At 36.1% G+C, this 17,337-nt stretch overlaps 2 protein-coding genes across 2 annotated transcripts; one reads left to right on the plus strand and one right to left on the minus strand.

Annotated features, from left to right (window-relative positions):
* Positions 1 to 471: 471 nt before the first annotated feature.
* LOC111397256 lies at positions 472 to 2,867 on the minus strand. Its single transcript, XM_023024087.1, has 2 exons — positions 1,718 to 2,867; positions 472 to 967 (listed from the first exon to the last, which is right to left on the minus strand). The coding sequence occupies exons 1-2, from the start codon at positions 2,736 to 2,738 to the stop codon at positions 477 to 479; spliced, it is 1,512 nt and encodes a 503-aa protein (XP_022879855.1). The 5' UTR covers positions 2,739 to 2,867; the 3' UTR covers positions 472 to 476.
* Positions 2,868 to 6,385: 3,518 nt separating this feature from the next.
* Positions 6,386 to 8,154, plus strand: LOC111397257. Its single transcript, XM_023024088.1, has one exon. The coding sequence runs from the start codon at positions 6,481 to 6,483 to the stop codon at positions 7,774 to 7,776; it is 1,296 nt and encodes a 431-aa protein (XP_022879856.1). The 5' UTR covers positions 6,386 to 6,480; the 3' UTR covers positions 7,777 to 8,154.
* Positions 8,155 to 17,337: the final 9,183 nt, after the last annotated feature.

The following is a 17,337-nucleotide window of genomic DNA, read 5'->3' on the forward strand; positions in this document are numbered from 1 at the left end:
TCGGGGTTGAAATAATTATGGAGATGACGTGGATGGAGGTATGGGCAACATCAAAATGTCCATTCCGCCATTTAAGGGTAGGAGTGACCCGGAGACGTATCTAGAATGGGAGAAAAAGTTGGAGCTTATCTTTGAGTGTTATAATTATTCGGAGGAGAGAAAAGTGAAGCTTACAGTTTTCGAGTTCACTGATTACGCCATCACTTGGTGGGATCAAGCGACCACTTCAAGGCGGAGGAATGGGGAGAGACCAATCCGGACATGGGATGAGTTGAAGGCAGTTATGAGGAAGAGGTTTGTACCTAGCCATTACCATAGGGAGCTTTATCAACGGTTGCAGGGATTGTACCAAGGGTCGAGAAGTGTGGAGGATTACCACAAAGAAATGGAAATTTTAATTATTCGAGCTAATGTAGAGGAGGACCAGGAAGCCACCATGGCACGTTTCTTGAATGGGATGAACCGATGTTTCCCGACTATTGATATGTGTGTGGTGATCTTCCAGTACTATCCAAGACAATTTCAAACAAATCACCTTCGGACTCCTGATCATATTCCATTGCTTTAATACTATTTACTGTATTGTTGTTGCTTCTGGTTGCACTTCGTTGTAGATACATGGAATCGATCCGTCCCATTGAAAAAAGTTCCTTGCTATCTTCATAGCCTAAGGCAGAAGAATTTGCCATGGGGCCAATGAAACAAGGATTTGGAGTTCTTAGTAGATTTGCAGGTGCATATTTGAAAAGGCTTTGTCCAAGATTTACCAGAACCATAATATCTGTATTTGCTGCCAATGTTGGATAAAGTGGAAATGCAAATCCCTCAGACTTGCAATGGATTTCATGTACAAGTTGTGAATCAACTGTGAAGAAGACTTTTTTCTGGCTTGGATTGTACCCACAGCCAATCACCCTGTCTGCTCTTCCCCAGTCTTCATTTTCGGATTCGTATACTAGTTTAATTCCTGTAATAAGATCAAGTAATTAATCACAGATACCTAACTTTTGAAATTTATTGCATTATCGGCATTGAATATTATATAAACTTCTTTGACTTTTACCAAACAAAGTTACTGCAGCATAAATGAATAATTTCATTTTCAGGGTTGGTAACAGTTGTTGGTACTTTAGTTATGTGTTCACAAACTAAGTTATGTAAACTAATTTAACTTTTCAATGATAATGTTCGATACAATTCTGATCTCCCGTCTGAAGTGGGTAGGATAAAAACTTCTCACGACTATAACTGAGGTTTTCTTGCCACGTCAGTTATGAGAATTTTTTATCTTGCTCACTAGACAGGAGATTAATTCTATAGTTCAATATTGTTCGTGAAGATATATTCAAGAGAAAAAGATAATCAAGAAAAATTGCAGGTCTTATTCAGGTCATAGAAAATAATGCTATGTCAACTTTTATTATTTTATAATTATTAATTTGGTAATAATCTGGATGGTGGCCATAGTGGACCATCTCATTTCTCATAAAGAGATGATGCTAAATAGATGATGCATTCCTATTCAACAATTTGAAAAGTAAAATGTTGCTTTCTGTGAATAGTTAGTATATGCCTATTTGCGGTGGAAGGAACAGCGGGGCGTTGACTGTTTTTCGTCTACACAAAATGCCCACTGATTCTAAGAACATTAAGTGCATATTTTGACTCTTAAATGCTTGTTATTATGGATAAAAATGACAAAAAAATCAAAACTTACCATCAAGATAGACAGAACCAGTGGAGTTGAAACCAATTGATCCTGGATAGCTGCCTGGAACTTTTAGAGGAAGAGGGCCTCCACCTGTTAGCCCAACTGATAGCAAAATTCCTTCATTTTTGCCATCTTCTTTTACAGCAATCTTGTGTTCTTCATTTCTGTTCTTGTGCTGACTACGATTGCTAGTAACTTGTGAATCCGGAATAATTTTCGCGTTAAAATCCTCGTGAATAAGCTTCATTTTCTCGTCTTCGGATTTATCGTCTGCGAGATTAAGACTATTTTCTGTAGAAGACAAAATTGTGATCTCAAAATAGGATTCTTGAGGGAAAGACGAATTTCCCAAATGTGGACCTGGCAAAGGTAAAGCTGTTCTAATAAGAGAGATAGCTCCCGTTGAAGAATTCATGTTTGAATTGTTAAGTTTCTCCAACCCGGGATTCAGTCTAATTTTCTGCATGAAATCTGCTGATCCTTCACAAATTTCCCAACCGATTTCTACAGCAATTTCATTTCCATGGTCACCAGTTGCGCACACGCCTAAAAGGGACTTGGCAGATTTAACGGAGGGAGATGACGTGAAGGTCGTGAATGCAAATCTTGACCATCCATTCTCAACAGCATCAGTAACAAGGGAAGGATAATCAGCCCAACTAAAAAATGGCTTCCCTGATGATATTCCACGTCGAAAAACATAATTATTTGTTTTCTTGCCTCCATCTCCATCGACATGATGAAGACTCGCTTGATGAAGCCTGGCTATTCCATTCTGCAAATTCTCAGCTCTATCCCCATTTACCAGTACAGAATCTTTACGCCTTTTCGATTTACAACAGAATCGCTTGATGATCAAGACTAATAGAACAGCAAGAATTCCAGAACCAGCCACCACCAGAATTACATTTAACCATCCAGTCATGCTGATCTTTAAAAATATAAATCTCCCCTCTTGATTTTCTACTCTACTTTTACTTTGGATAAAGAAGGTGAAATGATCAAATGAATATATAAGGGCGGGCATGGACTAGGACAGGCTAAAGAAAGGCAGCAACAGATACCAGAAAGAGAGAGAAATTGTTGACAAGTATTACAAATGCAAAAGTGGCATATTTCTTTGAAAGAAAGAGATGGCATTAACTCCTTTCTTTATTGACCCTTCATTCTCCTTAATAAATATAATATATACAAAACCGACTCCCACTGTTTTCATTAAGAAACGCATTAGTTGGTTAATTTCTTATTGAATATTTTCAAAAGAGAGAGGAGGGCAGGCAGGCATTGATAAACCCTTCTAGAGACATACAAAGCTTTGTAAAGGATTTAGGGCTTGTTTGTTAGTACTTCTATTTTTTGTAGAAGAGATTTCCAACGAAATTACCTTATACCCAACTTACTTTAAAAGTTTTTTTTCTAGCCACACAAAAATATTTCAGAAAATTATCAAAATATGTTCAAAAATAATTTCTTCATTTCAAAAGTAGTTTTTGACTTTTCAAAAATCCTACAAAATGGATCCCGAATGATTCCTTTTTTTTTTTTTTTTTTTAAATTTCGGATCTAAATCTTTCATAGGATTTCGTTTGGACAATGTGAGAGACATTAACAAAAGGCAGATGGGGCTGCTAGAAAGAAGAAGACAGGGTTAAAAGGAAACAAAGAAGAAACATGCTTTTATCGAAAGGAGAGATAGTGGTTTTTTGTCGACGGCAGTTAAATGTACTATGATAATCAGCTCAAAATGTGGGGAATGAGGTGCAATTTATATAATGGTTTTGCTTCATGAATTATGTGATTTCTCGTTTATTATGGTGCTTGTGGAGTTCCATTGGGTTTTTCCCATATGTGTAGAAAGCATGAAGTAGAATTTGTATATTTTTTAAACAGCAATTTGATTACAATATGATACAAAAGTAATTTGACAACATTTTGATTTGATCCCTGAGGAAAAGAGTAATGTTATTTATGACATTAATTAATGTTAATTTGACGACATTTTGATTTGATCCCTGGGGAAAAGAGTAATGTTATTTATGACATTAATTAATGTTACTTATTGTCATCTACGTTGCTGATAGCAATACAACGAGGAAAGGAAGATGTAGGGAATACTCATAGTATATATTGTTTTGTTCCCAACAACCTTGTACTATAGGCAAAATATTGTGCAAGATTTTTTGTCATAAAATGATATTGATAAAAAAAAATTCTGATCATGTGTCAAGAAATTATGTACATGGCATTGGCTTCTTTTCCACAGGCTATTCAAGGACTTGTGCGCATAGCTGAGGATCATGGAACTTGAAATTCCATCAAATGATCAAATCCTATATGTTGATTAGAATTCATACAACACTTAATACCTTCATGACAAGAGCGGATAACATGATATATTATCCACTTAAAGTTTGTTTGTTTGAGATAGATTTTTTCAAGTAAAAAATTATTTTTTAGAGAATGTGATTAAAAATGGATAAAAGTTGTGAGTCCGATAAAATATGTGGATACCCTGAGCAATGGCACCAATCAATCTACTTTACTCATCTCACATAGATTTGTACTCATTTGTTCCAGCAAATATTAAAAATGTTGCCATGGTTATATGTAAATTATGTACAAAAATGCTACTTGTCCAGGGAAAGTTGCTCATTGGTTTACAGGTGCAGATGTGACAGAATTTGATTGGTTGGTTTAACTTTATTTTTTATCCAAAATTCAATGAAATTTCACCACTTTTAAACCTTTAAACCAGTCTGCAAATTTTCCCAATAAATGTAGCTCTTCTCAATTATGTATTGTCTCCTCCGATAACGAAGCTATCCAATAGACTCAATGAATTATCATAAATTGACCTCCTAAACCTAAATCTAGACCTAATCAAATCTTGACTTGCTGAGTTATGTAATTTGTTTTGGCCCACCGCCCACTCCACCAGGGGGGCCTTAAACCCACTCTTGATTTAGGAGTTAATTAAAAATGCTTAAATACTAATAAAATAATTTGACAAAGTAGGCCCTAAGATCAACAGTTCTAAGAGTTCATTTCATTGAATATTCACTACTGAAGCTATGTCGAAATACGTGTGTAACCATTCAATTTCATCTTCGTCCTTAAGTTCTCATTTTTACTAATGAAATACTTTTTTTCATGACTCAACACAAATATAAGAATTTAGTGTACTTTTTTTTAACTAGTAAACTAAAAATATTAAGGGTTTGTATATTGTGAACAAGTTGATGTTACCAGCTTAAGGCCTCATTCTTGACTTGCTATTTGCTCTAGAGAGCTTTGAAGTTGTCCTTTATGACTCAATAAAATTATTTTGCACTGTATAGCGTCCCACTTTCGATTCGACACTAGTCACTATCACTAAATTTTAGTAGTTGGATCAATTGTCCCAACATTCATCTCGATCTTCAACAGATGAAGAATATGGGATATTGATACTCAATTATTCTAATGGCAAAGTAAGTGGTGTTTTATTACTTGACCTCTCACCCTTTAGTTAAGTCCTTGACCTGCTTCCTCAATTAGTAGTTTTATCCTATCTCTTCCAAGCTTAGGTAAGCCATTCTCCTTTGCTTGGGAATGGCTTGGGTTCCACTTCAACCAAATCTGAAATATGTTGAATGTTCCTACTTGTTGCTTAGGACAGAGCTCTATCTATTAAGCAACTCTTTGTGTTATCAACATTCTTTAAAACTACTTTCTTCTGACGATGCGTGTCATCCATTCTATCAAGTATGCCCGCTCGAGGGATGAGTAATCACTCTATTCGAGCTTCTTTAGGAATGTGCTCTTGATGGGTCTCTATGGTTGGATTCTCAAGAGATTTTTTTGGGACCCTGATCTCCATTGACATGTGTAACTAGTGGTTATAATTTTGTCAATGTTAGTGTCTTTGACTTTTTTTAATGGGAGAATTATGAGATTACAATTCTTTTTTGACCCGCAATTCTATTATCTTTTATATTGTTGTCATGTCTTCTTATCCATGTACTTGATGTGTTTTCTGTGTTTGATTGGACGTTTGGAATCATAATATGATATTTCAATTGAAAAAAGAAAAAAAAAACAAAAAAACAAAGGTTTCTGGTGAAACTACAATTGATGCTAAAACATTTGGAGATGAATTTTTTAGAGGGATTAGGTAAATTTGTTGGGCAAAACCATAGCATATGTCCTTCCCAATTGTCTCCTCCTTGAAGCAAAAATATCCATTGTGAATGATTGAGGGTAGGGGGACATTAACACAACAATAATCTAGGATGTAGGAAGCCCCTCTGATAAGGAGATAAAACATATGTTGTAATGAACATGCTCAAATGGTGCAATAAATTAGATTTTAGTTTCGAAGATTGTGCTAGGGGACTGTAGGATGGTTGAGGCAAGAGTGGCGACGGTCATGCTTGGGTTGGAATAGATGTTGAAGAGAATCCTCTTCTAATTTTTTAAGAAGTCTTTAAAAATTAGCATAAGTTCATTCTCCTTTATTTTAGACAAAAAGTTAAGTGATTTTCATGTGAAGGGACAATGTCACCGTGGCCACGCCATTAGAAAAATAAAAAAAATCTAGATAAAAAAATATATTTTCAGATCAATTCAAGAACTTACATGCAATGTATATACTCTTTATGGTATACAGACCGTGCACTATGCAGTACCGTTCATTCGATAACAGGTTGAAGATAAAAAGGCCAAACGACAGGAGTAAATAAAATGGAAGAGCATTTCCCTCTCTTCTATCCCCCAAATCCTATAAAACGATGATCCTCAATTCTCTTTTCAACTCCATTGAACCACTCCCTCCCAAAATTTGCCCTTCTCCCCCGAAACTTAAACCCTCCTCTCTGAGACCTCCTTTCGTAATCAACCCCATAATTTTATTTTCATCAAAATCTTCATTGTACAATGTCAAATGTTGTCAGTGGACCCCTATCAAGGCCTGTAAGGCGGAAAGGGAAATCGACATGGTGAAAACCAAGGAAGGGATTTATACTGCAAAGCCCAAGAAAGTGGTGGTGCTATGGGATTTGGACAACAAGCCGCCGCGCGGTCCGCCGTATCAGGCTGCCCTGGCCCTGAAAGGGGTGGCCCAGAAATTTGGTGAAGTTACTGATATCTCAGCCTATGCAAATCATCACGCCTTTATCCACCTCCCCCAGTGGGTCCTTGAGGAACGCCGGGAACGCCGCCAGATGGATTTTTTGGAGCGGAAGGGGTTGTCTACGCCTACTGAACCGTATATTTGCTCGGTGTGCGGGAGGAAATGCAAGACCAACTTTGATTTGAAGAAGCATTTTCGACAATTACACGAAAGGGAGAGGCAAAAGAAGCTGAACAGAATGAGAAGTTTGAAGGGCAAGAAACGGCAGCGTTATAAGGAGAGATTTATAAATGGGAATGAGAAGTACAATGAGACAGCACGGCGTTTGTTGACCCCAAAGGTCGGTTATGGTCTGGCCCAGGAGCTGAGACGTGCTGGGGTGTATGTCAAGACGGTGGAGGATAAGCCCCAGGCTGCGGATTGGGCTTTAAAGAGGCAAATGCAGCATTCCATGAGTAGGAGTGTCAATTGGATGGTATTGGTGTCGGATGACTCGGATTTCTCGGAGATGTTGAGGAAGGCGAGAGAAGCAAATTTGGGGACGGTGGTTGTGGGAGATCAGGATAGATCATTAGGGAGGCATGCTGATATATGGGTGCCATGGATTAGGGTGGAGAATGGGGAAATTAAGGAGAATGATTTGGAATTGAAGAGCAAAATAAGGAGGGAGTTTGATGGGAGAAGGGGTAGAAGCTTTTCAGTTAGTGAGTTTGATGGGGGGTTAGCAGAGGAGAATTTGGATGAGCTTGTTGGGAGAATGGAGTTGGATGATGTGAGGATCTCATCCTTTTCAGAAGTCGAGGAGGGCTATGAGGAAGATGATGACTGGATAGGAGCGAGATTGGATAAACAGGATAATGTGAATTCCATTATATATGATGATGGGAAGGAGGGGGATTATTTATTGTATAGTGAAGATGAAGAATTGGAAGAAGCAGATGATGCATACTTTTGATGCTGTTAGGATTGTGCAGCTGAATTTTTTAAAGATTTGTGGAAAGACTCTCTCGTTTATATATGATTGGTTTTCTCAGTAGTTAAAGTGTCATTAACAGAAGCATGATGACTGATGTCCCAGTGTTGGAAGTCTAGAACTCGGTCTTTGAAAAGCAATCGTGTAATTGCCAACTCATCTCTGTTTTGACATTGAGCTCTGTGAAGGTTGAAATTGTCCACAGTCTCCTTCATGAATGTTATACATCTTCCGGCTCACCTGTTTGTGGTTTGCTTCCTCAAACTCTTTTTTTTTTTTTGTTACAACTTTCAGTTTTTATGGCTTAAAATTTGACCTTTCGATTCCATAAGATAATAACATGAGCTAAAGCTTTCTGTTTCCCATCTCTAATATCGTTAGCTTATGTATCTGGCATGCTTAATCTGCTTCTTTAAATATTATGCTCATTTATTGTCAATATGTGGATCGAAGTTTTAAAAGTGCTCAATGCTTATGCCTCGAGAAACACCTTATGTGAGATGTTTATCACGAGCTCAAAGCTTTAGCCTTAGAGCTGCAGAGGTGTGCACTCGTTGGTCTTGCACTTTTTGGGCTGTTCTTTTATCATTCTCAAGTTTTTGACTGATTTTTCATAGCTCAGAACGTATTAAAGATTTCTTTGGGTCATTTGTGTAACACAATCTTACTGTAAAATCTAAAATATAAAAAAATCAGATATCGTAGAAGAGACAAGTGAAATCCATGTGTTTGACTTAGCCTTCTACTTCTACAGCCGGGCTGTGATCCGCCTCTCCAAAGTGAAGCTGCAGTTTTTATAGTAGACTTGTGATAGATAACTTCACTCTTTTTCTCTTCCTATTATACTTTTCTTGCTGTTGTCCTATGTTTTTCTATTCAAATCTTTCAAATTAAAGCATGCAAGACATTAAATGGCTGCTCTCTTGTTTCATTTGTTTACATTTTTAGTCTGAGTTCAGTTAGTGTCTTGTCATTAGATTGTAATATTTTGTTAATTTACTATTTGTTATATTGTCGATCCATTTTATGTTTCTTGTAGCATATTAGATTTTTAATCTGAATGGAATTTTTATTAGGGATTTTCCAGATAATTTATGGTTTATTATGAGTGTAATTTATATTTTTCTATTTCTTTGTATTGAGGCTCGTGCCTCGCCTCACTTAGACAAAAGTTTTAATACCCAATCTAGTTTTTTAAACATTGGATGGAACATACTTCCCATCTGTTATAAAAACGGCTACATTTAAGTCCTGTAATCCCTATAACAATGTTTTTGCTACTTGTGAATTTATTTGGTCCTAGTGGCTAAAATTTGTGAAGTTGAATGTCTTATTCCTATCTTTTTGCTTCCTCCATCCCAGATATATGTCATAGGGTGATTTTGTGTTAAACTGGGCTTTCTTGGAGGGTTTTCTATGTTATATAGAGAAAAGAACTATAAAAGAATAAAATTTACAATATGTACTTCTATTTGAGAAAGTGTTTTATATGGAAAACTATAAATTTGATTTGATGGACGGAGTTTTTTCCCTTTACTGCTAGTCTTCATTTTAGTGAAAAACAACGTAATATTCAGTGACACGAAATTGTTCTTTGAGGTTGTTTGCGATAGAGATTCAAATATGAAAAAATAAAAAAATAAAAAAAAAAGTATAAATCTTGTTCTTTCCCTGTTGTTTGTTGCTTGTAACTGATCAGATGGTTCATCAAAATCACATATTCCTTCTCTCTGGTTGTGTCATTGCCAGTCAAGTGTAAGCCCTTGGCCTAAGAAATGCTAGCCAAAAACTTGTGACCTTCAATGCTGGTTTTGGGGATGCCTTTTACCATAAGATGGGAGAAAACAAGATCCAATTGCAATTTCTCTGGCAGAATAAAAAAGAAATGAGCAGCATTACTCTAAGCTTAAAGAGGAAAGTGGAGAAACAGTAATAGTGTGAAATTGAGCGTGCTTAAAGAAGTTGTTACTCTAGCTCTAGTTAGATAAAGATTTATGATATATAGATTTTCTGGAGTTTATGGAGATCAACATTTTTTATTTTTAAACGAACCAGAAAGTTCTTTGACTTCTAATTGACTTGACATTCATCTAATTCAGTTCAAGAATTTACATGTTACAGAAGGAAACTTACCTATCGAGCTGCAGTTAGTAGTGAATATGATATGGAGACTATTGACAATGGCAGGAAAAAAACGTGTGATAAGATTTTCCCCGTTTTAGAATTTAAATGTGCTTTCTTAGGTGGAGACAGGATATGTAATTACAGGAGAATAAGTTGATAATGGTTTCCCTGTTTAAGAATTGGTCTAATTCGTTTACAGAGATAAGAGGATCTCTACCATTTTCCAGTGCTTTCTTAGGTGGCAAGCCTTTTCTAGAATGCTCATATTTGTTGTGAAAGCCCATATTTCTTCCTAAGTCTGTCTGTCTTTATACTAGGGAATCAGCAGAACATTAGAATCACTTGTACTTCTCACTGTTGCCCAATCCAAGGAAAGGCATGTGGGGCCCCACTCTTCTTTGAAACAGGTGAGACTGGGTTTCTTTGGCGTTTCTGCCCTTTCTTGAAACACAAAAACAATCCCATATTAAGGGGTTTGTTTCTCAATCGATACCAGTGCCAATTTATTAGAAATCATTTAGTCTGCTAAGCTGTTGCCATTGGTTTCTACATTTTATTTTCATCATTTGAGAATCATGAGGATACAAAAGCATCATCCATTCTTTGTGCATATGGGAAAGCAACAACCTTTCTATATTCTATTATGTATCTGGTACTTAGAAAAAATTTCTTAGATATAATAGGCTACCCACATATTACACTTGGTGTAACAGGAGTTAATTTCAAACTAATGACATTACGTAGGATTATCATACAACTATTAATCTATTCTAGGACTTGTTATTCTTTTGGGCATGTTCTACTAATTCTTTCCAGGGTTCATTATAGGGTCAGTCGCAGTCTACACATCTATAGAATCATTACAATTTGAGGGTGAAATACATAAAAGGAAAGATAAATGTCAAAGAATGAAATTTCCTAAGACAATTTAATTCATATAGGAAATTTTAAGACTTCTCTGGAGCTCACTCGAAAATGATATCCATTCTCAACGTGCTTATATTGAACTGCGAAAAGGAGCTGGATAACCTTTAGTATGGATATCTACAAGTGGTTCCATCTACCCATATAAGGAATGCCAATTTTTCCATTTTCTCTCTCTCCTTTAATAAAATGTAAGTCAATCTCAATGTGTTTAGTTAAACTATGATGGACAGGATCGTATATAATTCTTCTAGTAGATATTTTGTCGCAATATGGCTTCTAACTTTATTCCCACGTTTGAGAGCTTTATTCCCTGAATTTCATGTAATCCTTGAGCCATTGATTAAAATTTTGGTTTGACACTTTGATTTGGCCACCTTGAATTATGTGTTGCTCCACTCGATAAGATTACCCAGCAACAAATGTGCATTAGAAGTATATGCTGGCACTTCCTCTTTCACCCTTTCTAAGTAAAATGCTCTTTCGTGGTGTTGACTTTAGATGCTTAAGGATTCAGTGGGCAACTTCCATATGTTTTTCTTTTGGTGCAAGAATGGTTTAGTTCTTTTAAGGCATAATATTGGTCCTTTTTTAATATGCTACTTCTTGAATATAAGATAGCCTTGCTATTAACTATATTTAAACTTTGTAACGGACATTTTATATGTGCAACCCTAGGCCCTTGGGGGATCATGACTTTCTTTTCTAACTTTTTGCAAAGACTGGGGGAACTTCCATATACTTTTCTTCCTTTAGTTCTCCATGCATTAGGTCCAATGAATAGTTAGATGAAGGGCAACAAATAATTTTTGCAAGTTTCTTGATAGTCTATTGAAGAGTTTCGAGTACGCCCATAACCAATGTATAAAAAGACATAATTGGGTACAGAGGCATAAGCTTCAAAGCATTCAGAGGCGTAAGCCTCACCATAAATCACAAAAAGTCAAAAAATGGTTTAATGCAAAATAAGCACAAAATAAATAAATCACTTTTCAAAATTCATAATAACGAACAAATGAGAAATCTATCCAAGAACGAAAAAGAAAGTATTGCTATAGTTGGTGAAGTAGTGGACCATTTTCAAAGTGGCTCAATTAGAAATTTTTAATGTTTTGTGGCCCACACCTAAAGCTAAGTAAATGCATCTGGATAATTAAGCAGCTCATGCCTCAATCCTTGAGACAGTGCTGTAAGGTGTGTGCCTCACTCAGCTAAGACATACAACCTTCAAAAATTGAATCAAAATTAATGCCTTGAGGTGTTTGCCTTAAAGCAATTTTGTGAGCTGTTTATAGAAGGTTTAAATTATAAATACATAGAAATGAATAGTGGATAAGTAAGTAGTATTTGTTGGGTCCTCAAAATGTTTGGATAAAAGTGGCTTCAATGTCGAGCCAGCTCGCCTCAATCGGTTATTTTTTAAACCATGATTATCATACCAATCAAACTTTAAGCATGCTTGGGGGTAGATATAAGTGATTATAAGTTGTGAATTCTACAGAATACATGGTTAAAAAGTGAGTAGTAGTTGTAGGTCGTAGAAAATATGGATAAAAAGTGTGTTTAATTAGCTTAAATTATATTTTAAGCTTTGCCAAACGTCCACTTTATTTTTCTATAAAGATCATTTCGACTTTATATTTTTGCTATAAAATATCCTTCCTAGTTTCGTTTCTAAGTTTGTATTTTTAAGGGTTTCCTCTCACGGTTTTAGGAATCTATATAGGTGTACAGTTGAGATATAGAAGTACTAATGGGAGACATTGGTCTATGATTAGACAAAATTGAAATTGAATACTGAGTGCACGTTCTTTTTCCTTTTCCAAGATTAGAACAAAGCTATAAATGTAGTTCAATTGAATCAATGAAGTAGAATTGGTATTACGTGATTTCGATTCCAATGATTGAGCATATGTTTGGCTAATGATAGAGTTTTTTTTTTTTTAGCCTTTTCTAGATGTTAAGTCATTAACTGGAGATGCAGAACTTTGAATATCCGAATCTTTAAATGGGAGATATAATGATTGAGGAACAACACATGTTAGTAGGCTCATATGTTGGAACAAAAGTTTCAATAGTGGTAAAGAGCTATATAGTTAAGACATACTGAGGATCCATATATTCACATAAGTTCTCTTCTTTAAAGTAGGTATATGACAAATATGTTTGATTTGTATTTAAATTGGCATCCATATTAGCATAAAATATCCTTGTTTGATAATGAATATATTTGAACCCTTTTTTGGTGTTGGTGAGTAACCAAGAAACACACGAGTTCTAGAATCAAGTTTCATTTATATTGGTTGTGAATTTGGTAGGAAATTCGACCAAACACTTTAGGAGAAATATTTTTAAAGCGTTTCAATGAAAATTCAAGTGTTTCAATGGAGTTTCGAAACCCAAAACCTGAAGAGGTTAGCCAATTATTAGAAAAGTGACTTTCAAAACAGTTTTCTCCAATATGATTTTGGTTCTTCCATTTGAAATTTAATTTTCCTTTCTACGGCCCCATTTTTTTGAGCATCAATACATGATTGTTGAATAATGCCCTGTGCTTCATGGACACGATACTACACAGATACATCGATACGTGATTTTATAATGGGTAGGACATGAACACATTGATTAAAATTCTACGTTCATATAGAATAACTCATTGAAATATTTTAATAAGAGTGCCTATTTGTTAAGTTAAAACTTTATATTACTATTGCCAAGGAAAGAAAATGATTATAGTAGTGTCTAAGGAGACATGACTTGACGTGTTGGACATGAATACATTACTCTAGTTGAAGTGTCCTGCAACTTGGATACTTCCATCCATTGGTAATACGAAATTTATTGATTGTTGCACTATTTAGTTAATAATCTAATACAACAATTTCAATCTATCATAGAACAGGTGTAAACAAATCCTCAACCATGGCGACTAGTTGGAAGCAATATAAAATCTGGAGATTGAAGTATATCAAATCTTCAGTGGGCTAAACAAAATGTTAGCTATATGGTAGATCTCATAACGGAAAGGGTGGAGGTGGTTGGGTAAGTCAAGGAACTTGCATGTAATATATTTAACCTTGATTCTCATATTTCACATGGAGTTACTTTATGCATTATAGTTCACCTCTTCTTTTCATTCCTTTGGACAGTGGTTTACTCTTTGTTGAGTTCCCAATTTGTCAAATATTCATTTTTCTTAGAACTTGAACTTCTGTGTTGATTTACCCCGATAGACAAAATGTAGCTTCACAAACTTTAGTAGGTTGTCACTCTTTTGAGTGTTAATTGAGAGTTATGGCCTGGTGATGCATGGAAGGAGTTGGATAATGAATGAGGGAGGAAGTTGCTTATTGCAATTCCTTTTTTTTTTTTTTTTTTTCCCATAAATATTTATTTTCTTACATTGGTTACAAGCTTAAGTGATTTTTGAATTTTTTTATAATGCGTAGCAATTGAAATTGATATATTAATAGCTTGGGCTGTGGAAATTGATATATTAATAGCTTGGGCTGTGGTGTTGGTTCTCTTTCGAAACATAATTTTTCATTTTCTACTCAAACAGGGTTATATGTGGACCTCAATTTCTTGACACACATTTATGTATCTAATTAGTATTTTTTTTGTTCAGTTTATTTTAAGAGTAGGAACATTTAAGCATTGTCCATAATTAAATTATAGGTTCTAGCATATCTCACTTATGCACCAGATAAGATTTTTTAAGAAAATTGCATTTGTTCTCAAACTAATAAAGGAATTTGTTAGGATACCAACTGGAAAGAACAAGTTATGAATGAACAACTCTTTGATTGAAAGAAGAACGATTACAGAAAATAGAATGATAATAAAGCCTGTAGAAGGCTGGAAATGAGACACTACTCCACTACTCTCTCAAATATTGCCTGCCTCTTCTATTCTTTCTCCTATTTATAGACTTCCCCCAACAGATTTATTCCCCTCCCCCCCACTTGCCCTTGTAACCAATTTCAGTTACTTCCTCCTTCCAACTGCTTCTCCATTCTTCTTGACTCTTCTAGAATAGATGGGAGGACTAACATTACCCTCGGTTTCCAAACTCACCTTGTCCTCAAGGTGAACATCTGGAAAATGTCGGGTGCTAGATGTGGCCGATTCCCTCAAAACTTGAATTACATGCAGCCCTTTTCCATTTCCACCCAGCTGCTCAGGTTCGTTCCCCACCCCTAACCATTGGCCTTAGTGCTGTGAAGCCTTCATCATGGTTTTCAATGAGACTCCCACTTTTTTAAGCCCGGAATCTCCTTTCAAACTTACTATTGATTCTCCCATTCGAAACTTCATAGTGAGGAGTCTACAGTTGACTTCCATATTGCTCAAGCTACCTAACCGTTGCATCCTTAAGACGATATCCGTGCAGCCCAACTTTAACAAAAGGAAGTCTTCTACTATTGTTAGTGATGCAGACATCAGTTTCATTTGATCGTTTTATCTTCCATTTATATTTTAGGCCTTATGTTTTATTGGGCTTGTGTATGGATTCAGCCAAAGCTCTCAAATTTGGTTTATTATTTTGTTATTTATATGGTTGTAATGGGATTGAAAATCAGTTGATGAATTGATGAAGATGAATGAAATGTTTGGTTAAGTTTTCTCCTCCCCGACCTATCCTCTTATTCTGTTCTTCTTCGGTCTTCTCCCCACATTATCTCCGGTTCTCCCCCTTTCTTGGTGCCTATTTCTTCTTAATCATCAGCTTATTTTCTGCTGGTTATTGTTCAACTGCTGAAATCCAATTGATCCTACATCAAATTTGGTATCAGAGCTAAAGCTTGGGAACTACTTTATCTACACTGGCAATTTCTATATATACACCAATCTGTCGCAACTTCCACCATTCATGCCTCAGTGTCCAACAACTAATCTGACTCACAAATAGCTTCCTCACCATCTTTTCCACCTCCACCAAGTTCTCTAAATCTGTAACCAATCTAGGAAGCCTCCTAAAATACAGACCAAGCAGCAACCTCTGCTGCAAATCCGTCCTTGCACACCACACGAGAAAAACCAGACACACCCAAATACATGCATAGTATCCCAATCAAACAAGGTAACCATTAACCCACCACATACAAAAGTAACCCACCTCATCCCATACGATTAACCCACCATATACAAAGTAACCACCACACATAAATTCGTTTCCCAATAAGTAAAACCGCCCCAGCCTCCCACTAACATAACATAATCAATATCACTATCTGCACGACTCAAATACAAATAGGCCAAAATTGGTTCAATTAACACCCCAGCCCAACCCAATAGACACAGCCCGTTACCTGGCCCAATTTACAGAATCATCCCCTCCACTCTAATCTCGCAAATTGTACTCCAGAACCTGCTACAACTACCGTCGGCAACCCTCAACGTGCCGACATCCCACACAATCAACCCAACTCCATTACATATTTCACAAAATCTGCAACCAACCAACACATAACTCATTTCGTTGGCAGCAAACCAACACTCGTCAAAACCCTGATCGGCAGTCACTCCTCACAGCGTCAGCTCCCAGAATCACCGTCGTCAACCGCTGTTGGCCCTTGACCCATTCTCTGCCACAAGCTATCACTACAGACCGTAATTATACAATCGCGTATTCCAATTTCCTCATTACTACCGCTCCAAATCGAGGCCCATAAATTATTCCTTTCCTTTAAACCCATCTTTGTTATAGCCTACATCACCCCAAGCTCGTTATTTCTAATTTGGGCCTCATTTATGCCCGTGTCGTTTAAAGGTTTGTTTTGATTTTGTTTAAAAAAAAAAAAAAAAAAAAGAAGTGGAAAAAGAGAGAGAGAGAGAGAGATATGGTAAAAAAAATAAAAAATTATGACATTATTTGCACGTGGTTTTCTTTTTATTCATGTTGATTGACACAGCCGCTTGGACGATTCAGTTGCCGCTTTGCCATGGTAGCCGTGTCTATCATGAGATTCATGATTACAACATTGTTTGACTCTTGCCAACCTTTGTTGCGAATTTCTTATACTCTTCATTATGCACAATCACGAGAAAATTTTGAAGATAAGTTACATAAATGTTTACTATTTGGATATCAGTATCGATATATGATTAAAAAAAGAAATCGTCCTCCTTGAGTGGATCATAGCTTTGAGGATAAGCTGCAACTTTCACTATTATCAATTGTTAAATTTCGATATTTGGTTCATCAGAAAGATCGTCCTCCATGGCATGACTTAATCCATTTTGAATATTAGCTTGACTGCAGCTTTTTGTGATTTACCTACTCGACAGGGTCGAGTTTCCTCCCACCCCGAGAGAGTTGATGCAGACATCAGTTTCATTGGATCATTTTATCTTCCATTTCTTTTTTAGGCCTTATGTTTTATTGGGCTTGTATATGGGTTCGGTCAAAGCCCTCAAATTTGGTTTATTATTTTGTTTTTATATGGTTGTAATGAGATTGAAAATCAGTTGATGAATTGATGAAGATGAATG

The sequence above is a fragment of the Olea europaea genome, chromosome 7, assembly GCF_002742605.1.
Source record: "Olea europaea var. sylvestris chromosome 7, O_europaea_v1, whole genome shotgun sequence".
Lineage (NCBI taxonomy): Eukaryota > Viridiplantae > Streptophyta > Magnoliopsida > Lamiales > Oleaceae > Olea > Olea europaea.

Bases quoted from the DNA above. Each gene is read 5' to 3' on its own strand.
- LOC111397256 (XM_023024087.1), bottom strand. From the start codon at position 2,738: ATGCCCGCCCTTATATATTCATTTGATCATTTCACCTTCTTTATCCAA. The intron at 968-1,717 runs GTAAGTTTTGAT...ATCTTATTACAG, and splicing joins TGGTTCTGTCTATCTTGATG to GAATTAAACTAGTATACGAA.
- LOC111397257 (XM_023024088.1), top strand. From the start codon at position 6,481: ATGATCCTCAATTCTCTTTTCAACTCCATTGAACCACTCCCTCCCAAA.